This window comes from Sceloporus undulatus, chromosome 1 (assembly GCF_019175285.1).
Source record: "Sceloporus undulatus isolate JIND9_A2432 ecotype Alabama chromosome 1, SceUnd_v1.1, whole genome shotgun sequence".
In the NCBI taxonomy this organism is placed as follows: Eukaryota; Metazoa; Chordata; class Lepidosauria; order Squamata; family Phrynosomatidae; genus Sceloporus; species Sceloporus undulatus.
Window position 1 is genome coordinate 112381144 of NC_056522.1, and position 23463 is coordinate 112404606.

General features: G+C 38.1%; 1 protein-coding gene across 1 annotated transcript in view; it reads right to left on the reverse strand.

The window, feature by feature from the left end:
• The window catches only part of CRYBG1 (crystallin beta-gamma domain containing 1), a 148320-nt gene that overhangs the window by 22453 nt on the left and 102404 nt on the right, over positions 1 to 23463 (reverse strand). The window contains exons 7-14 of the mRNA XM_042453205.1: positions 23257 to 23375; positions 16850 to 17012; positions 14619 to 14755; positions 9033 to 9159; positions 8588 to 8623; positions 5599 to 5756; positions 4511 to 4637; positions 3357 to 3502 (exon numbers count right to left, since the gene is read on the reverse strand). Coding sequence (XP_042309139.1) covers positions 3357 to 3502; positions 4511 to 4637; positions 5599 to 5756; positions 8588 to 8623; positions 9033 to 9159; positions 14619 to 14755; positions 16850 to 17012; positions 23257 to 23375 — 1013 coding nt within the window. The remainder of the gene's footprint in view (positions 1 to 3356; positions 3503 to 4510; positions 4638 to 5598; positions 5757 to 8587; positions 8624 to 9032; positions 9160 to 14618; positions 14756 to 16849; positions 17013 to 23256; positions 23376 to 23463) is intronic.

The following is a 23463-nucleotide window of genomic DNA, read 5'->3' on the forward strand; positions in this document are numbered from 1 at the left end:
AATAATAATAATAATAATAATAATAATAATAATAATAATAATAATAATAATTTGTATACCACCCTATGGCAAACCAAACCAAGAAATGAAGATTTTAAATATCCTATAGAAGTAAAAGGGTGGGAGAATATATATTGATTGCTCCCAGTCTGTAGGCTTTGTTTTCCATATTTGTTGGCAGATTTTAATTAAAACTAAATTTGACTCTGTCTTTGTGGGAAGCTTTCATGGCCGGTATCCATGGTCTTTTGTGGGTTTTTCGGGCTATGTGGCCATGTTCTAGAAGATTTTCTTCCTGACGTTTCACCAGCATCTGTGGCTGGCATCTTCAGAGAATGCTTGCCTGGAAAAAGTGGGTCTATATATACTGTGTGAGCCTGGGAGTTCAGAGGTGATTTGCATGTGTATTGTTCTGTGCCGATGGCAGGCCCCGGGCTGGGAGGCTAATGCAAAAGAATTAATGTCTGCTAATTGGTGATCATTATCTGCTGGAAAAGCCCCTGATTCTGAGTGGTTTCCCATTTGCATTTGCTGAGTCCTTATTTTGCTATTCCTCAGGACTGGTAGCCAAATTTTGTTCACTTTAAGGGTTTCTTCTTTCCGGTTAAAATTATCCAGACGTTTGTGGATTTCAATGGCTTCCCTGTGCATCCTGACATGGTAGTGGATTGCAGTTCTATTCATCTGTTCTTGGTGATTTGTTCATTCCAGTTACTTTAAGTGCAGCTTCCACTTCAGTTTCCAAAATTTGGGATTTATCTTTCTAGGTTTCTTCTTCCCATGTGTCATACATTCCTTCGCATATTTTATAGCTCTTCAATGAAATGTTTCTATCTTTTTTATTTTTATGTCATTGTCGTCATGTACTATATTCCTCTTCTTAGAGCATCTCCACCTTTGAATTCTCTTGAATTTCTCTTTGAATTCTCGGATCTTGTGGAAGAGGTCTTTTGTTCTTACTTTTTTGTTGTCAGGTTCTATTTCTCTGATTTGATTGTTGTAGCAGATCTCTTTAACTTCATGCATTAATAGATGAATAGCAGCATTCAAGGTTCTCATTATGTCTCTGCTTCCCTTTCCTTTTGCTTCTCTTTCTTTAACTGCTTGAAGTGCTTTGTCTGTTATCCATTGGTTCTTCTCCTTGTTTTTGGACACTGGAATCATATTTCTGTATTCCCCTTTGACTATGTCCCTGACTTCTTTCCATAGTGTAGCACAGCTTCAGACATTCTTTTCATTTTTAAGTGTGTATGCTGCTTGTCCTCCTGTCTTACTGAGTTCTTTTGTACTGTTGACCACATCTCTATTTCTGCTTGTCCTTTTGTTCTGTTCTTCTAGTTTCCCGTTTGTGTTTTGTTCCTGTCTCTTGTTCTGTTTTGAACTGCCTCATCCTGGGGTTTGCTTGGTGAAGGTTAACACAAGGAGGTTTACCTTTTCCTCTCTCCATGCAGTACTAACTTGCATTAGCTATGATGTCATTGCTGGAGCAGATGGCACAATACTGCTAGCAGAAACAAAGACCTGGAGCAATTACTTAAGAAGTTAAAGGAGGAAAGTGCCAAAGTTGGCTTAATGCTCATCATTAAAAAACAAAAACAAAAATAGTGACCACGGAAGATCTACAAGCATTCATCCTAGACAACGAGAAAATTAAAAGTAAAAGAGTTCCCATACCTTGATTCCAACATCAATCAGAACAGAGACTACAGTCACGAAATCAGAAGATTATGATTGGGAAGAGCAGCTATGAAAGAACTGGACAAGATCATAAAATGTAAAGACATAACTCTCAACACTAAAGTGAGGATCATCCAAGCCACTGTATTCCTGATCACTATGTATGTATGTGAGAGCTGGATAGTGAAAAAAGTGAATAGGAAGAAAATAAACTCATTCAAACCGTAAATTTCTTTCCAATTCTGCTTTTGCTTTCTATATTTGTTAAAAGTAATTCTAACCTGAAACATGGGAAACTGATCATTTTTCCTATTACTGATTCCAGATTAGAAGTAACCAAATGTTGGAAGTCAGGTGACCTCTCCAATGAGAAATGGTGGTCTAGATTTTGGGGTATGTGGTTGATGAAGAAACTGTCTGCTACGACGAGGTTTTGCATTGGCTGCAAAAGGACTGACACATTTCAAGAAGACTGGATGATCTTTATTGATTATGGTAATCATCACTCACACAGGATCCAACCTCCTGCTTCACAGATGGATCTTTGGACAGACAATCTATACCTTGACAAGCCAGACTCTCTGGCTCTTGCTGTGAACTATTTTTTTTATTCTGCTGCAGAATAACTATTCATCAAATACATACCCTTGACTCTTGTAGTTAGTTGCTGTTGCTGTTGTCACTGTTCTACAGACTTTATGTGTTTTATTTTAAAAACTCAATAAAAATGTAATTAGAAAATAAACTCATTAAAGATATGGTGCTGGAGAAAAGTACTGAGAATACTGGGGGCAGCCAAGAAGACAAACAAATGGGTGCTAAAGCAGATCAGGCCTGAACTCTCTCTGGAAACCAAGATGACTAAATTGAAGCTGTCATACCTTAGCCACATCATGAGGAAAAATGAGTGATTAGAAAAGATAATGATGCTAGGAAAGATGGAAGGCAGTAGTAACAGAGAAAGGAAACACCCCAGATGGTTAGACTCAATCAGAGAACCCACAGGTCTGAGCCTGCAGGACCTGAACAGAGAGGCAGAGGACAGGGTGACTTGGAGATGTCTCATTCATAGGGTCACAGTCGAAGTTGACTTGAAGGCATTTAACAACAAACAAGAACAGAAGTAAAGTTTAGGGCTATGGATCAAGAATGAAGACCATCCTGTTCAGGAAAGCATTCCCAGGCATTGTGTGATTATTTATCTGATACTTGATTTGATATTTGATATTGATGTTTTTAATTGTTGCCTGCTTATTTTATCTAATTCTATCTTGTATTATTACCTATTGTTTTATATGTATTTTGTAGAATGTACGCCATTGGCAGGTTCTATTTTTATCGATTTTATTATGTGTATGTACAGCTCTGTGTAAATCTACAGCACTATATAAATAAACTATAATAGTAATAATAATAATGATTTAATTTGTTCTGTTATTCATGACCATATTAAAAATAACACATTCACTCAAGGATCAAGCACAATTAAAAAACAAAAACAAAAAAACAACAACAGTATACTTATATCCACAAAGGACAGTTATTATTCTGATGAGATAAGAAACACGATTGTAAACCATTAACTAATCAGACCAAGTAATTGATTAGTGCTTCAGACCCCTGTATAGTATGCTAAAATGAAGCATAAAATTGAAGATGATGCTTAACTTCTGACTTACACTCCACTTAGCACATTGATCGATTGTGTCCTTAACCCATAGCCAGTATCCTTCAAATTGGAAATAATTCCTAACACGTTGATATTGGAACCTTTAGTCCCAAACTCTTTTTCAGTGTACATGATCATGTGAGGCTGTGCAAAACCCTGTAGGAAGAAAAAAACAAAAGAAAAGAAAATCGTCAGGGGACTAAAGTTCAATCTAAGAACATTAGGAGGGAGCAAGCTTGTTTTCTGCTGCTCCAGAGATTAGAACGTGGAACAATGGATGCAAACTACAGGAAAAGAGATTCCACCTCAACATTAGGAGGAACTTCCTGACAGTAAGGGCTGTTCAACAGTGGAAAACACTCCCTTGTGTGTAGTGGAGTCTCCTTCCTTGGAGGTCTTTAAGCAGAGGCTGGATGGCCATCTGTCAGGGATGCTTTCATTGGGAGTTTCTGCATGGCAGGGGGTTGGACTGGATGGTCCTTGTTGTCTCTTCCAACTCTATGATTCTACACATAAATTAGGCATCTTGTACATAGATGTCATGGACACAAAAATTGGAGAGGGGGCTAAAGAGAGGCACTACTGAGATATGTTAGAAACCCCTGGGGAGGAATTGCTTTTAAAAAAGCCTTACTCTCCCCCCAAAGTTCCTACTGGCAAAATCAGCATGGATGCAGGGATCCCACCTCTGTCAATCTTCTAACCTCTCCCTTGGGAAACTGCCTTTATAATTCAAAGGATTATAGAAGTCAGGTGATCATAAGGGGTTGGGACATGCTTCATTCACATCCCAATTTGCTTCCTAGGTGAAATACCTTCTAAAGACCCTGTATATCAATTTAGTTGATATAATTCATAGAGCAAGTAAGTACTATCACACCACTCTGAATATATTTCATTGTTTCATTTTAAAAAGTAAGCTGTGTCAGGCATGGTCAGTGCTGGGATGACAAACCAGCAGGGAATGAATATGAGAGATCTTCAAGTAGTGCTTCACACAATTCCTGCCTGAACCCCAGGAGAACTATGGTTGAGCAGCGTTAGTGAACTAAATGGTCTGGCCTGCTAAAAGGGACAACAGAATTTCTACAGGAAAATACCAGTTCAACACACACAAGATGCTTTTTTAGGTCTGCACTTGTGTTGCATAATTCTTAAACTTACCCCAAGAACAGGCCGCAGTGACTGCACCTGCTCATCATAACCACCCCAGTCCATCCATTCCTGATATTCTCCTTCTTCCAGTAAATATTGGTGTCCTGAAAACTCAGACTTCTCATATGCAACCCATCTAAAGGATGGTAAGAAAAACTTTTTCAAAACTCAAAAACAAAAAGGAATTGAATGATAAAATATGTAACCAATAATCTTATTCCAAACAAAATAAAATAAAATTTAAGATGAGGAAAAAGGAATACAGCCTAAATTGCAATGGAATAGGTGTTAAATATAAAACAAATTAATTTTATTGAAAGTGTCTAATGTAAGTGTATAGAGTATAGTGGGCACACTACAGTACTACATATTCCTACTCAGACATGAACTCCCATCCAGTGCAAGTAAGTGATTTGCATCCTACATCAGCAATAACAAACTAAACACAGTTTTCCTAAGACATCCACACTTTCAAAAAGTTGTGCATCATGTTTAACAATAAGCATAACCCACTATGTGGTATTCATATTTATTTTCCATTCATACTAACTTATAAGGTTCTAGTAGGACTTACTTCTGAGTTATTATGCAGATGACAGCAATGCACTTCAACACAACAGAAACACAACAGCCTGCTATCTACTTCCATAATATTCACAAATAAATTAATGAGGACATGAGTATCTTTGAACAAACATTTATTTTGCACATATATTATCAATGGATAACAACATATACTGTAATTAAGGATTGGATCAAAACTAAATCATACTTAAACTAAAATAAGTCTACTTCGCAGAGCAAGTGAAACCAATGGGACTTTGAACAATGACTAATTTAAGTCTCAATGATTTCAATGGGTCTGTCTAAGTCTGGATCTAACCTTTTATGCTTTAATCTGTAATCCATGGAATATGATGGAACCATTATTTTTCCTCCTTTTCATTTGCATTGTCTGTATATGCTGAAGGGGCTTTTGACAAATTATAACCCATCATATTGTGAACATGGACAAGCTGGCTAGCTTTCTGATTCACAAACCACATGCATAGCTATTGGATGAAATATCATTGGTATTTTTAATGCCTTATACTTACACTCCTCTTTTCACTTTGATTGATCCTATTGATGTTAACAGTCCTTTCCCCAACTCTGCTGATTCATCCTTTTGATTTCCTTCTTCAGCCAGAGCTAATATTTCTGAATCAAGTTCTATGTGATCTCCTTCAAAGAATGGCTTCTCATAAATGATTACCTTTAGAAAAACAGGGATGTAATGGTAAAATTATAATACTATGTTTTCTCCAAGAGGTCCCTTTGGAAGACCTGTAAGATAAGATCTCACAGAAAGGCTGTGAAAGCAGCTGAGCTTGAGAGTGAAGAAGACTGTGGGAGGCAGAAGACAAATTTCCAATACTTTGGCAGAAGTAGGATTGGGCTATATTGGATCCTGAGACTTCATTGTCAAAATATAATGGGGAAAAAAACCTGACAATTGCGTTACAGAAATGAAACTGAACATATTAAACACAAGTTTAAAATATAGATAAATCCAAGATTGCCACATTTAGCCTAAAGACTGGGGCGGGTTACAGACGGGCAAAAAGGGGTGTGTTCATGACGTCATGAAGGTGTAGCCTTCAGACGGCCCTTACCTGAATGCCGTCATGAACACGCCGCCCGCATGCCCCAAGCGGGAAGAAGCAGCATTAAAAAGGTGCCGCTTTTCCCCGCTTCTTTTCTATATACTGCGCAACTGCGCATCTCCGTCTATAAGCTGCTGCACCGGTACGCCAGAATTGTTATGCCGCTAATTTAAGTTGCCCATTTAAAAGCTCCGTGTCTGCTGCGTCGCATAATGAGTCGGGGTCCTGGAACATGCGCAGTTTGCACCGAGGCTCTAATTAGAGCGTCAGATACCATGCAGATGTGGAAGCTGCAGCACAGCTGCACTCTATTTTAATGCTCGTAACCCTAACCCTAGAGCAACATGTACGCATGCGCTGCTAGAATTTTGGAAAGTTTGGAATTTAAAGTGAACCCCTACACACATTCCTGTGCCATTTTCACCTAACAATAAAAAAACGCTAAAACTTTAAATATTTACATATGTACAAAGGAGGTGATGGGGGATGGCAGGGGGACAGCGGTGGCAGCGGCAACAACTGTGGCTGTGCATTGCAGATTCAGCAAGAGCACGGGGACCAAAGGAGAGGAGGCATCCATGATGCTGGTGACACTAGGAACGTGCAAGCGGACAAGGATGCCAACACCAGCTGATCACCAGCTGGCAGGAGACCACCATTGTTCTTGGGTAGGGCAGGGGGGAACAGTTTAAAGGGGCCTGGGCGCTTTAAATGTGCACATATGCTTTCTGCTGCCGGTGCTGACCGCTGCAGCTGCGCAGCTGCGCATCCGCCAGCCGGCAAAATAAAAAAAAACCCGCGTTTTTGGCCGCCCATGCGGAAGCTGCCTCTCTCTTTGCAGCGTCCTGCGAGGTGGCGGTATGGAAGCTATGGGTCAGAAACGGCTCCAGGTGAGGAGTCTTCACTGCCCCCGTGTGGAAGCCCCATCCACCTTAGCCACGCCCCCGGGGCAGGCGGTCTGGAGGCTCCGTATTCAGCAGAATACACCTTCAAGACGTCTTCCCCTGCCCATCTGTAACCCGCCAAAATCTCCTAATAATGGCTTACAGTTTATATGGACATGATTATTAGAAAAAACTAGGATAAAATCTAAAGAATAAAATTGGAATGACAAATAGTCAAATCTTTCCAATTTAATATTTTACTTTTGCCTGACAGAATACAGAATCTGGCACATAACTGCTACTGCCACTAAAAAAAAGTACTGTAGTAAGTGTTCTTACATTTTGAGAAAAACCTATCTTCTGGCAAACTGAGTAATTAATTCCATTTTTTAAAATAACATATTCTTTTCAAAGATCTTGACTTAACCATTAAACAAATAATGGAGAAGGAGCTCAATATCATATGATCCATTTGTATATATCATATGGCTGAAAAGGTACACTTGAGAAAGTATCTTAACTAGTCTACCTTCAAGAACTGTAAAAGGCATTACTTGAAGCAAAGCAACAACTAATACCTTTCTTAGACTGAACTTAAAAAGTGTCTTTGATCTGAAATATATTTAAATATATTCAATTAGATTATACTACAGGGCTTACCTTTTCACAAATTAACAAAAATGCACTATGACTGCATAATTTGTTACATACTGAATACTCATGTAATAAATCGTAGAAATTAATAGTCAAAAAGGGGAACCCGCCCCCCCCTAAAAAAAAAACGGAATTGACTTATCCATGGGACATACTGTACTTTAACTCTTATTATAAAAAGAACCATCTCCTGGTGAAAGGCAAGCGTGTAATATGTCCTGGAATCAATGGCGCACTGCCCCCCCTCCCAATCCATCCAGCCTTTATTGGGAGCACAAACAGTTATGCCTGCTCGAATTTTGTAAGTTCTTTGGCATTGTTTTCCTCTGTTACATGCACCTTATCCACAGGTCATATCAAAATCCATAATTTTGGCCCCAAAACCTGCCCTCAATTTATACATGAGATTGAATTATAGCCGAGTATATACAGTAATCCATAACATAATTCATCATAATTTACAACACAACACATGTTCTCTCTCTGTAGCAAATCTGAATAGTCAAGTTTCCTAAGCTTTTCCCCTCACTGAACTGAAAACAGAAGTATAAATTCTATTAAGCGACCCTTTGGTATTCAGGGTCTGCTATGTTACAATATATATTCTATAGATAAAATTGCAAAATCTATTTTGTATTTATAGAAAATGTATAGATAGCAAATGTTTCAAAAAACAAAACTGCCATTTGGGAGACTCTATGGAGACATATTTGGCAGGATATAAATATTAAGGGTAAATGACTTAATATATGTTGTCAGCAATAAGCACTGTGAAAATTAATAGTTGTTCATATAATAGGCAGCAGTGTTCACATAAACACTACCATGAACTGATTTGGGGATGTATATTTATCCTATCTCTTATTAACTAAATAGAAAATGTAAATATTGAAATATCTTACCTTTGGGCTTTCAGGACATTCAACTTTACGTCCACCCTACAGAAATGGAACAATTAAAAAAATCAGTGGTAAATTATTTAATTTTAATTTTGCAAAAGAAGTTGATAACATAACTCAAGAGTACTCTTTACTTCCTAAATTCTCAGTTAAAATAAGAAACTATTGAATAAAAACAGAAATACTCCTTTATTCAGTAAGACTAGAATTTCATAAAAACAGTTACAATTAGTAAGAGTCAAAATGGAAACTAAAACATATTGCAGCCAAAGGTTATTTTCATCCAATAGAAGAAATTCTTTGAAATTCAACTATTTTAGGGGGGAAAATTAAGCGTCTTGAAACTGTCTTTAGCTATTTGAATTCTAAAAGATTTTACAGTATACTGTGAAACTGTGCTACATAATCACAGTTTTCAGTACATACATTTCATATATCATTATCTCACCATTTTTAAGGGCCTCAAGGACCTAATATATGCTTCCTTCTTTTCCCAAAATGATAGATTAGGATATTCTCCAGGTTCCAACATTAAAGGAATTCCCAAGAAACCAGGTTCTTCATAAAGTAGCCATCTATAAAGAGAAAACAGAAATTTGAAATAGAGTTCCTTCAAATTCAAGAAAATCCAAAGAAGGCCTCATTCTGTTCAGTGCCCAGATGAGAAATGACAAGGGTTGAAACCCAATGATGACTTTCTGCTGACAGAATGGATACCATTTACAGAATAGATTTTCCCTCCCTGCCATGCACACCTGAAATCTGCTCTGGAAGGTTGAAAAACCCTCTTGAACAGACTTGGGAGGAGATCATAGCTCAAAGGTGTGGAGGAGAAGAATGTCCTAATCAATGCATCAGTGAAAGTCTGCTCAAAATGATGCTGAAAGGAACCCAAGGAAGTCCTGTTAAAGCCATTCTGATGTTGCCAAAAAAAAGCAGAATAAAGGAGTAATACATAAACATTTTTAAAAACTAGGATTTCACCATCCTACATAAATTTTCAGGAACAATTTCCATGGAATTCAATTGGACCTACTTGCAAGTACGTGTGTGTGTACACACACAAATGAGAACATATCATACCACTTGCACAACTGACTGTGTTACTAAAATGTGTGGTTTGTGCAGTGAATTATCCAGGGCCTTATGGCACAGGCAGAAGTTCATTTGTTCCTGTGGTAATCACTGTGTATGCAAGAGCACAAACAACAATTCAGCATTACAATGGGTCCTTTGTATCTGCTGAGGTTTGATTCCAGGACCCCCAGTGGATACCAAAATCCATGGATGATCAAATCCCATTATATACAAAGACATAGTAAAATGGTCTCCTTTATATAAAATGGCAAAATCAGGGTTTGCTCCTTGGAATATTACACCAGGAGGCTTTTCTTTTTGTTAGTGCTCGGTCAGATTTTGCCCACATAAAGAGATAAAGTTTTCCCGTCTGCTTACCGTCATTTCACGCAAAGTTCATAAGCAGTATTTCATAAAATGGCTGTCGCCTGCTTATTTTAACTATGTGTTTGTTTTTTAATTTGTTGCAAGGTGCTTTGACTCCCAAACAGGAAGAAAGGTGGGATGGTGATGATAATCATCATCATCACTGCCACTACCCTTTTCTTTCATATTTCTGTTTCAGACCTGTTGATGGATGAGTAATACTGTGTGCCACAAAGACCTCTGATTCAGTATCTCAGTTTCAAAATCAGACTGAGTTAATGGAACCAGTATTGCAGACTCCATTAAGATAAAACAACTAAAAGAAGTTGTATAAACATAACAAACTCAACTCCCCAAGTTCAGCATTCTAGTTTGTCACTCTACCATGCAAGAAAAATATATATCATATACTGGATTCCAGCAACTGAAATGTTTTCATTTAAATTTTCTCCTTTGTTTATAAGAACACATCAGATCTATTGCTGTGTGCCTCCAGGTCATTTTTGACTATGATGACCAGAAGGCGGGACCTATCACGGGAGGCTCTTGCACATAGCTCTAAACAAAAAACTATGACTACATCATATTGGCTCTCAGGTCAGATCTACAGCCACAGATAATAAAAATGGCCAAATGTACTGTAAGATAATAATAGAAACAGCAATCTCAATTGCGATCTAAATATCTTTCTTGCTATGGCTATTTAAATTAACAACAACCATCACAATAAATGACTGTGGCAGTAAATATATTTAATTTTCACACCTGCAAACCACTTAATTTTAGTCTCTCCAATATGAAGATTATGCAGAGGATATAATACTGGTTTAACATGAAGGGTTATTGTAAAGGTTAATGTGGCACTCTCTGAGTACCCATGAACATTGTGATCATATTTCTCCCACCATTAAAAAAAAGCAGATATTTTAAAGTGCCGGATTAATCTGCCTAGCTGCTGTAATGACATGGAGGTAAGCACTTGTCAAGGCATGTCCACAGCACTCACATCCACACCTACTAGAAATACACTTGTCATTTTCATGAGTGAACTCTGGAGAAAGATGAAAGTAAAAAAGCTAAGATTGCAAATACATTGATGTATTGAATTGGAACAGCATATTTTGTCAGGTGAAAGACCTGAGCAGCAAAAGCAAGGGCCTTATTCACTGTCTCTCTGCAAAACCATTTCAGAAGCTACTAGTGATACATAACAACTATTCCTAAAATCTTGGAGAATGTGCTCAATGGAGTGGTTTTTGCAAGATCAGCTCCAGTCAAATTAAACATATTTATATATATTTTTAAACTGCTCATGGTGGAATAACACAGTATTTTTCATTCTGTTTGTTCAGCAATTACCACTAAATATTTCCTGTCTACAACAAAATACATGTATAAGTAACCATGCTTTGGATTTAGCAAAATTCAGAACCAAAGCAGGTTGATTTGGGAAATGCCTGAACAAAGCAGGACTGTGTTAATCATCCTCTAGAATAGGATGGATCAGAGTCTGTATGTTTCTGAAGATTCGGGGCTGACAATTCAATACAGAGAGAAACAGACAGTGTGTCTCTAAAAATTGATGTGCTTTTCTTCACAATATGCATATAACGAAAACATCATGATTGTAAGAAATGAGAAGGAGGGGAGAGTTCTGAGTTTGGTGGCTGGCAGCTTTAGCTTTCAATAAGAATAAACAGGTTTACTAAGGTTCTTCAATCCCAGTGATTTTGGGGAGGGATGTTGAAGAAATATATAATGGGGCTAATCCATGCCTGTGTTTATATGTAATGTGTGTGTGTGCACGCATGCACCTTCAAGCTGCCTGTTGACTTATGGCATGGGTTTCAGAAGGTTTTCTTAGGCAAGGAATCCTCAAAGATGGTTTTGACAGTTCCTTCCTCTGAAATATAGCCTACGGCACCTGGTATTTGTTGGTGATCTCCCATCCAAGTACTAACCAGGGCTGATAATGCACACTTGGTACTTTTTGCTAGTCCTGTCTCCTGAGAGCAAGAATATTAAAAGAGGTTTGGTGGAGATTGTGAGATCTCAGTATGTGTTGCAATGGGTGCTCCTAGGAAAACATTGGGAAAACATTCTAAGTTTACCATTGTATTTTAGATACCAATTATCCACCTGCATCTTTTTTTTTTTTTACTTTCAGTGACTTTGGTGGCAGTTAAGAAAAAGGCTTACAACCATGTACATTCATTACTCCCTTAGTCACTAAACCTGTTTTTCTGCAACTTTGGATATTTTTTGCTTATGAAAAACTCTATGATACAGGCCAGGGTCAAAATTCAGGTCGGAATGAAGATGGGAAAGGGAAACACTTTTGCACTCCAAATTTGAACAACAAAAAATACTATGGCCATCTCTTTGCTATATGTTATGTCCATAACAGATCAAAATAAAATGGGGGGGGGAGAGAATGTAAGTACCTCAGTTAGCAATGCCTCTAATGATGAAGTTCCCTTTAACAAGGTCTTTTTATACCAGCCCAGCCCTCTTTTCTACCTCATCCACTGCCAAGGTGGATACTTTTTAGCAGTTTCAGCACTGGGAGAATGGTGAAGTGGGGGCTGGAGAAGAAAAGATTTTTGGTGCCAGGTTGCAGCAAAATGTTTGTATTGAACAATGCAGTAAAGTTGGGAAAGAATAAGATTCTTCCTCTAGCCCATCCTACTATGCCTATGACAGGAAAAGTGAATAGTAGCGGTGAACTGCAAAATAGAGAGAAAAGGGGAGAGCACACAACCCTCCTCCCAGCATACTAAAATAGTTTAAATCTGTTAGTTTTGCCACCAAAATGAAAATCGTAAGAAAAAAGGAGGCTGAAAGTCGTCCCTGGGTGCATGTTTAAATGGTCTGTAGAAGCTTCAAAACATTCATGTTTACTTATGCAAGACTTAGCTGTCCTGGTTGTATCATTTCACATGGGCATAATGTTAACTTTGAATAAAGTGTGCTCCAACATGTTGAACTGCTCTTCTTTTTGTGGTGTAGGAACCACTCTCTATTCTTTCCATGTTATTTCTACCTCTAGTACACCAAGGTTTCTCTCGTGCCATGCCACAGGCATGAGCACCATTCTTCTGAATGGGGCTCGAGCATACACAGAATTCCCCTTACGTAGGGGGATCTGGAAGGGCCCACTGTACTTCCCCTTAAAGACGTATAGCACAAAAATCCTTCTGCCTATTGCCTGAGATTTGTCAGGCGTACATGCCACATACATGACTGCTCTGCTTGTAAATTTCATCCAATTTTGACAGAGATATCTATCTATCTATCTATCTGCAATTAGATCATAAAGAGGCAAAAATTTGGATTACAATCACAGTGAATGTGAATGGCTTCTGAATTAATCAACACAGCCAAGTTGTCCTCTGAACTATAAAATGAGTGTCTAAAGTGATATAGTCAGTGCAGATCGCTAGATTAAACACCTCAGTTCTTTCTTCTAAGCTTTACATTTCCCCTTTTGTCCTCTTATAATTCACCTGCCTCCAATCAGTCAATCAATCAATTTTATGAAATGCTCACTTCAAAATGCATTTATCATATTTAATCAATTTATATATGAGTATCAGTATCTCTGTATAGTGGGGCCTCAGTAGCCTCTGAACTTTGGTTGTAGGACACCCCTTCAGGGATACCAAAATCCATGGAAGGTCCAGTTCATTCCCTACAATGACATTGTAAGCTGGTGTCCTTATATAAAATCAAAGTTTGCTTATTGGAATTTGGGCGGAATATTTTCAAGCTGTGGATGCAGAATCTGTGGATATGGAGGGCTGGCTGTATGAGTCTATTACAACAATGAGGTATCTACCCATAATTTATTTGAATTATATAATTATAAAAGTGCAATATTTCCCATTTTTCTATAAACAAAACTACAAAATAATTTGAAAGCACATAGCCAGGACACCCAGAACTGTTTGCCAAAACATGTTGAACTGCACTTGTTTCCAGTGGTGTATTTGGGGATATAGGGGATCCACAACGGCAGTAGGCTGTTTTTAATTTTGACTACTTGCAGGTAAAATAATAAAAACATAGAATACATTGCATTAAAACAATAATAATCCAACTAAAGCTGGTAATAATTTCAATATCATGAAAGCAATAGTGAAGTAACACTTGTTTTGTGTACTTCCAAATGATCTCTGAGGGGCCTCAATATTGGAGTCTTGATTTGGTGATCCAATTTTACCTGATCACTGGGGAGAGGGGTGAATCCCATTCAGCCTAATCTTTTTTTTGGGGGGGGGGGACTTAAGCATCCCTTCCATTCTAGATTCTGTGCATATAATTATTACCAACAACAATCATTGGATTAGTTAGATGTGTATCTGTCTTTAATAAGAACATCTCTACTAACTAGGACATACAAAATACATTACTGTTTATAACATATTTCATACATAAAGGGTTTCTCAATTAACGATATCTTAAATGATCATCATTCATTAAAAGTCTGAAGAAAAAGGCAGTGTAATGTCATGCATAAATCTTACCTCTTAAGAAAATGTGCAAATATGTTTTTTTAAAAAACAATATCCTTGCATATCCATGTACTTACATGCCCCAATGCACTTGGATTGAACAAGTCTTCTGAGCAGAACCAAATCGTGTTTCTTCTGTGTCATCAAAATATGAACTCACAACACCTAAACCGTCTGGTTCTGTAAACATGTCAATTCGGCATAATCTATAATCCTGGCAAAAAAATAACATTTAATTTAAAATGTGTAAAGCAGAAGTGGGAAAGCACAGATGTTTTTCAAGGCCCTGACCCCATTCAATTTTTTTTTGCAAAAAGGGGTAAATTGCCATGTCTTGAAAGCCTGCAGGAGCAATGATTTATTTGTTCAACAGGTCACAGGTCTTCATGCACTGTAAAACACCAAACAATTTTTCATTTTCATTTTGTCCACATTTGGGGATTTTAATAGTCTAAGTTGTTCCTGGAGGGTCTCAGGGGCAGAAAATTGGCCCCAGGCCAACTGAGATTGCCCACCTTGTTACAGTAACAATATTTGAGTGAGATTATTTGGTTTTCAACCTTATACTGTATATTGTCACTGAGTATATGTTTGTCCTTAACAGCAGCTCTTTGTTGTCCTGTGCCTTCAAGTTGTTTTTAATGTATAGAGACCCTAAGACGACTCTATCATGAGTTTTCCTTGGTAAGATTTGTTCAGAGGGTGGCTGCCACTGCCTTCCTTTAAGGCTGTCTGTGTGATTTGCCCAAGGTCATCCAGTGGGTTTCCATGGGCAGATGGTGATTCAGACCCTGGATACCAGAGTCCTAGTCCAGTGCTCAAACCACTACACCACGTTGTGCTCTTATGCCCCCCAAAACTATGGTTTTAGTAACAATATTTTTTTCCAAATTGAAAATACATAAATTTGATTCTAAGTTCTGATTAAAGGGTGGACAAAGGTGTTCCTCTTGTAATTTAGCTGGAGATGTAACTGTAAACTGGCTGATATTTAAAAATATTTTAAGCATTCAATATAGGTTTGAAATTCTTTACAACTTTCTTATTCTGATCAAGATAAACAAGGTATTATTCTATATTTATTTGCCTAATCCTATGGTTATTGTACTTTGCTCTTTATTGAATTCCGCATTTTGTAGACTTTGAATTCATTACATTTTGGAGTGAGTCTTATGATTTGTTGAACTCAGGGCCAATGTAGACTGGCACAATATGCTGGCTTCTTGGCGGCGTGGGGTGTGGCGTATGCATGCTGCACACCCTGAAGACAGAGTTACACCACTCTGCTGCCTGCATGGGGCAGCTTTTCGGCACTTTGGTGATACGGCATTTAGATGCCGTATGCCGCAGGAGCATCGAAAAGCCATGGCAGTGGTGTAAATGGCTCCGTTTTTCCGGAATAAAAAGGAGTGGCACTTTACCACTCCTTTTTGTGCCGGAAAAAATCCAGATTAGAGCCGTGGTGTGTGGATGTCACGGCTCCGATCCAGTGATCAGAGGGGCGGTGTCATGACACCCCTTTAGAGTAATCTGTTTCAGCCTTTAATCTCATCCTTCTCTGTCTGCCCTGGCTGTATATACTCAACACTAGCTATCTGAAAAGTATGTGGCAGGACAATGGGATGGATTATTGAGATGGGAGGGTGGAGCACAGCTATTAACATTGTGGTACGGCTTCACCTGGTTAATGAGTTGTTTTTACCCTTCTCATTTTTATTGATGTTTTACTGAATTCTATGTTCATGAGCTGTCTTATCTTCGTAACTATTGTGGAATCTATTCTGTGGGTCATAGATGGCTTAGAGTTTTTAAAAAAATAAACAAACTTGAATGTGCAACTAGCTTTATGAGGGAGTAGGTACACATCCAAATATACAGAAGAACCTACATGTTATTCAAAAGAATGCAGTGGATACAGACAGCATCCTTGTTCAAATATGAATTCGGATGCACAGTGAAAGTCCAAGTTTATGCTTTCAGCTGCCAGTTTGGATGAATGCTACACGTAGAGCTTGAGAAGAAGTTCAAGTATGATAGAATTATGTATTATGTATCTGATCAACCCAAATAATACACAATGAATTATTTGTGATGATAGTAGATTAACTAAAACTTCACAACATCTTGAAAAAGAAAAGTACCAACATAACACAACAGTAAATTTAGAGAATATGCTATATTGTTATGTATGCTCTGGATTCATTAATAATTCAGTAGCACTTTTAAAAACCAGAGTAAATGTTACTATGGTACTGCAAGTCATATAAATTAATACAAAGTACAAGGTACAGTATGGTACAGTACTTGCCTTTATTACATGCCTGATTGAACCAATCACTGCAGGTTCATGAGTTTTGCATCTATCTTTGTTGTCAGATAGTTCCTCACCCCAAAGGTATGTGAGTTCCAGTTCTCCTTCCTCGAGAGGAATAGAAAGCCCTTCAAAGTTTGGTTTCTCATACAGAATCCAACTATAAAATGAAGCATGGGCAGTAAGATTAAACTACTTGCATTTAAAAATGCCTATTAATCTTCTGAAAAAAATAAACAACTAGTACACAATTATTATACACAATTATTGTATATAATTAAAATAGAACACAATTATTGTATATAGCAACCATAAATTACATGGGCTGACTTTGGTTTTTAGCTAAATAAATTCTTATAAAGATTTTATATGAATAGTTGTGCAACATTTTATAGGAAAGAAAATGAAGCACTTTATTTATTTACTTCCAGACCTATGTCATGAGATGTCACAGCAATGTACAGGTAAAATCGATTTAAACATATCAAAACAATAAAAATAATTTAAATAGACTTAAATACATTAAACAATTCAACAACTTAAAACAATACTTAACTGTCAAAATAGTTTAAAAACATGTGCCTGGACATTTAGAAGTAAATCAGTTAATCCCCCAAAACTTTAACAGCCACATTTTTACCTGATCCCAACTGGCCTCCAAAGGGAGTGCATTCAAAAACCACAACTGAAAAGGCTCTCTCCTATGTCCTCATCACAGTCTAGTCTCTGACTGAAAGGGTACAGAGAAGGCCCCTCTAGCAGACTTAATTTCTTGGGTAGGCGGCATATATAGGGAGAGGCATTCCTCTGGATTGTCAGGCAGTTCAAAGTGGAAATGTTGGGTTCTGGGCTTTTTTTGTTTTTTGTTTTTTTTTGGTCATGTCCTATGTAAGGTTATGGGTATTAAGGGAAAAGCTTAGTGGAATAAAATGAAGGTATGCAGATCGCTATTTTAAAACAACTGATTATGGAATGCTCACAATATGAAAGCTTTAACCAAAGAGAAGAATAAATGTTGCTTTGGATCCCGTGTTGGCAGAAAAGCAGGTTATAAATTAAGTAAATAAATAAAAATTAATTATGCAGGAGGCCACAACCCTACAAAATTCTGTGAAGTAGGTATGTCATATGCAATTCCTGCTATGTGATAAACAGTAACCTATTTGAGCTTGAAATGTTCCTGCTGTTTTTTAAAAAAATTAAAAATGTATAGTTAACATGGACCCATTTTCAAATGTTAGGGTAGCTGTCGTAAAAGACTGCTCTGCTATGAAGTAAAAGAAACCATACTTTTACATTACTGTGAAATTACATGACTAATTGGGATACAATTTTGAAATAAACTCTGGGAGAGAAGAATAAATTGTCTACTGTTACATGACTTCATGCACCAACATGCCTGGTGTGGCCTACTCTAGTTTTTCCAATATAGCGATACTAACTTTTTTACTTGCCCTGACACTTAGAAGGCCAGTCATTAACTCAATCAGATCATCATCATCATCATTCCTCCCTTTTCCCCAATATTGGGACTCAAAATAGCTTACAAATTAAAATGAATACAATATAATTTTAAAAATACAAAAAAACAAGCACTGTATTTCAAACATGTACTTTAAAAGCTTAAAAACAAAACACTTTTTCTGAAAGGTGGCCAATTCTAAATGCCTGCAAGGAGGGGGTTATTCTGATCTCCCTAGGGTGGGAACCCCAGTCTTGGATTAGCCACCAAGAAAACCTATGGTTGGTGAGAAAACACGTTCTCACCAACCATAGCCTCTTCTCCTGATCTCTGGGTGTGTGTATGGGAGAGATAGTCTATCATATAGCCTCAAGATAAGCCATATAGGGCTTTATAGATCAAAACCAGCATTTTGTATTGTGCCCAGGAGAAGACGAATTGAGCTGCTGGAGCAGGGCAGTTGTATGATTCCTGTAACCAGCACCTCTTAAATTCTGACCTCACTTCTTTGTACCAATGAAGTTTCCAAACACTTTTCAAAGGCAACTCCAAGTATACTGCATTAATCCAAATGGGAGGATACAAAAGGATATACCATCATGGCCAGATCAGGCATCTCCAGGATGGGCCACAGTTGGCATACTAGCTGTGAGTGTGCTAAAGCACTCATGGTCACTGCAGAAACCTGTGCCTCCAGATTCAAGATACCCTAAGTGTCCTCCAAGAGTTTACCCAAACTGCAAACTTACATTTTCAGGGGAAGTCTAGCACCATCCATCCAGCACAGGCTGTATTCCTATTGCCCAATGTGCTTTTTGACTGATCAGGAACAGCCCTGTCTAGCTTCAGTTTGTTTGCCCTCATCCAATCCTTTACTGATGCCAGACACTCATCCCTCCTGTATAGCACGGGTCATACATCAAGGTGACCAAAGCCATCTCTGTCCCATAAAAAGAACTGAAACCAGAATTAAATAGATCAAGGTAATCTGTTTCATGCAGGAACCTCTGGAGCTCGGAGGCACATGCTCTGTTAACTTGCCCAAACATGGAATGTTAGACACTGGCTAATAGTTACGGTATCTATTATGTAGAAATCCACAGAAAGCTTTTTCAACAGGGTTCTTACAACTACCTTTTTTTAGGAATCTCAAAACCCTGCCTGTTTGTGAGTAGGCAATGATTACTGCCTTCACCCACTCAGCCTTCTAATGAGCCAAGAAGGGCAAGATATGGTGGACATTTGGATGGTTCTCACTTCTCCAGGGATACAGTCCACATCATCCGGCTATACAAACTGAAAAGAATCCATTATTCATGCACAAGCAGGGGCCAGGTTTACATCCTCCGGAACTGTATCAACTATGGCATCCAGGTCAGAATGGATATGAGCAATTTCATCTGCAAAGTACCATGCAAATTCTTCACAGTTGGTTGTTGAGTGGCCTGAATTAATTTATTGAAGACCAGAATGTAACAGAGCTCTGACTAAAAGAGAAGATATAGACTTGGCAGAGAGCATTATCAGCATCTAAAGATGGGAATCAAGAAAGGAACAAGGAAACAGAAGTTCACAACTATTTCCATACCATAAAGCCAGACATCAATTCAGGTGAGAAATCTGATGGTGGAAGTGCACAGCATCAGTCAAATCCAAACAGCAGGTCAAAAGAGTGGAGTCAAGATGTAAAGCTGGGTCAGAAACTAGATAGACAGGAGAATGTGCAAAGGGAAAGTTCAAAGAGAGACCAGAAGTACAGAGCTGAAATGAATCACAAGCCAAGGCAGAATCTGAAAAAACAATTGACAAGGGGGATAAAAGAAGCAAGAGGAAAGAAGGCAGAGAGTTTTGATTAGTGCGTTAATTGCATCTTGGATAAACATACTCCTCATCTTTATATTACTTTAGATATATACTAATTATAGGCACACTTTGTTGTCTTCTGTATACCTACATGGAACTCTGTGTTCACAGAGGGGTTGCCTAGAGGCAATGTGCTAACATGTACAGTCCACTGCACCCCTGGCTGGGTGTGCTACTGCACCAGATGCCCTACAACTCACCTGGCCACTCTTCCCCATGCAAATTCCATGCTCCTCTCCAGACACAGGAAAACATGCATAGACTACATACGTGCTAGGGCTCTGAAGAGAGGCAGTTGTAGGATTACTAAATGTGAAACTTCTGCACATGGGACAGAGGAAAGTGAGTATGTTCTACAATTGTGTAAAAAAAGAACCAAGCCACAGCCAACAACTTCCAATTAACATTTGTTTAATTTGCAAATTTAAGCACCATAACAACACTCATTCTAGTTTTGTGAGTTTCGCATGAGATGAATCTATCCAACCAGATAGCCAAACAAAGCCAATGCAGAATATTTCCATTGTGAAACAAAAATGGCATCCAGACTATCGGATGAACATTAAGTACCTGGTTGCATTCTGCTTTGCCCCCATTCTTGAGGGATCAAAACAGAGGAAGTAAATCAAATCAAATCAAAAAGGTTTCCCAGATAGCTACTATCAAAAGTACACATATTTTTCCTGTATGTTTGTTGTGACACCTTCATCTAAATTACTGTACACTACCATGAGCACCTGGAAAAGAGATGACTGATTTTATGCAGTAATAAAAATGAAGGCTGCAGCAGGGGGATGAAAAATCTAGCAGGACCTTTACGACTGATTTAGGTTAACATGAGCTTAGAACTTTTGTGGATTTCATCCAGATCCACTGATGGAAATCTACCAAAGGGGTGGCCAGATTTTTTTCCTGTCCTTTCCTTTTTAGCTGAAACACACTAACATGACTATCTCCTTCAAAACTGTACATGAACAAAAAAAATCAAAATAGTATTTTAAAATGGTGGGTTACGAAGTATTATTATTATTATTATTATTATTATTATTACTAAATATTTGTACTAGTCCAATTTGTGTCTGCATTTGACAAAAAGCTAGTTTAAAATGATAACGAAATCATGTCCTTTTTTATTTAAAATTACATCAATCTTCTTTTGCTTTCTTAGCAAAATGCCTAAACCTTTTTAGTCTCATTCTGGACGCCTGTGGCTTCACTTCAGCAGGGCTTTGGCAGCTGCAGGAATTTTATCATGGGGAACAGTTTATCACAGGGTGAGCAAAGTGGTGCCCACAGTCTGCATGCACACCCTGAACCATTATTTGCCCCCCTCCCAGAAGTAAAACAAACTGCTTCAAAGTGTCTCTGAAACCTTCTAGGGGAGGGATTTCCACCCTATTAGGAGGTCCCTTGGGCCCCCAAGAGTCACCGAAAAGTTTTGCTAAAATTTTCAGAAATATTTTTGCCCCCAAATGCCTTCTATGGATGCGGGAGGCATTTTCATCACATTTTGGTCCCACCTTGGGACAATGAAGGCCCAAGAGAGGGCTTTACTGAAAGAAGGAAGTAAACAGGAAATGATTTCTGCTCACCTGTTGTTAAAAAAACAAAACAAAACAAAAACTCCTGGGCATAAAATGGTCCAGGAAAGGCTCAAAACATTGTTCTCTAGAGGGAAAAGGTGTGTATATATATTTTGCAGGAACAGGTGTGGCAGGTGGTGTAGCCCTCCAAACTTTCCTGGGTGCTAATGTAGTCCCACTACTCTCCCACAGTTGCCCACCACTCATTATCAGTTGATAATCAAGCAGTAGCAACACCACCAAGAACAATAACTACTACAATAACAATTGTTATCATCATCATCATCATCGTCATCATCATCATCATCATCTGATATCCTGCCTTTTCCTCAGAACTGAGGCTCTAAGCAGCTTACACACATCAGTAAAAATGTAAGTGAAAATACAATTAAGATCAAAAAATTTAAAAGCAATTTAAAATATATCAATTAAAAGACAAGGAATGCAACAAATACAGCACACTATCAAAAGCCTTTTTGTTATATACTGTACACAATTGCCAAAGGCTTAGTGAAATAATAATTTAAAAATCTTAACTTGTTCAAAGAACACAACAAAGAAAGGCAGTCTAGTTTCCTTAAGAGCCTGGGAGCAGCCACTAAGACAGCCTTGTCACAGGTGTAGAATCATAGAATCATAGACTACCTGGTGAGGGTGGTGGTATCAAACTGTGGGTCTTTTGCACAGATCTTAAAATCCAAGGAGACTCATATATGAGACTACAGTCTTTCAGATAACCTGGACCTAAACTATATATAGTCGGACCTTGGTATCCATGGGCGATCCATTCCAGACCACCACCACCCGGCAGATACCTCCATTCTGGTCTCTCTCCCCCCCTGCAGATACTGAACTTAATGGTGGCATGACATGTGTGCACCTGCTAGCGCAGCCACGTGCATGTGCTGCTATTGGGGACAATAGAGTTTGCTTAAATCCGTGGATGGCAAGCCCACAGATAATGAGGCCCCATTGTATTTCTTTTGCCCAGGAACAGACTAGTATCCAGTGGAACTATTGCAACAAGCTAAGTCATGTGCTCCCAGCAACAACAAATGAAAGCTGTTAAAGGTTTTCAATTGTCATGGATCAAAATCCTTAAAAAGAGATGCTTAGCATTCAGTAAAATCTATCTAGCACTTGACCTTATCTAAGCCAGAAAGCAGTAATCAGAAATAAGAACATCCAGACTTTAAAAAGTAGAAGCTATTTAGGATCACAGGTGAAACCTTTAGCATGGAAGCAAGAAAACTTGAGCATAGTTAACGATAAAGTTTTAATGTGCAGTAGATCAAGAATTATACCTGCTTGGACAGTTCAAAACATGTGTCAGAAGAAATTTAAAGTAAACTAGTTTAATCAAGCTAGGTAATAAAACAGGCATAGTGCCAAACTGAGTGTACACTGATAAAGGGAATAAAGCATGTTTGAGCAGAATAAAGTGACTGAATTTAGAATCAGAGAAACAACGAGGAAAAATTATTTTAAATTCTTACCATCCTCGAATGATTTTAATGAAAATCACAGGTGAGAGTACCCAAGAGGTGCAATCCACAACATCATGAAAAACCTCAATGGTGCTTTCTGAAGGGTCTGGCTTATTGAAAATCATGATCTATATTTTTTTAAAAAATAAAAATTGAAAAAATCACATCCTGTTTTAATCTAATAAGGAAATATAACATGAACAAAGGATGTACATG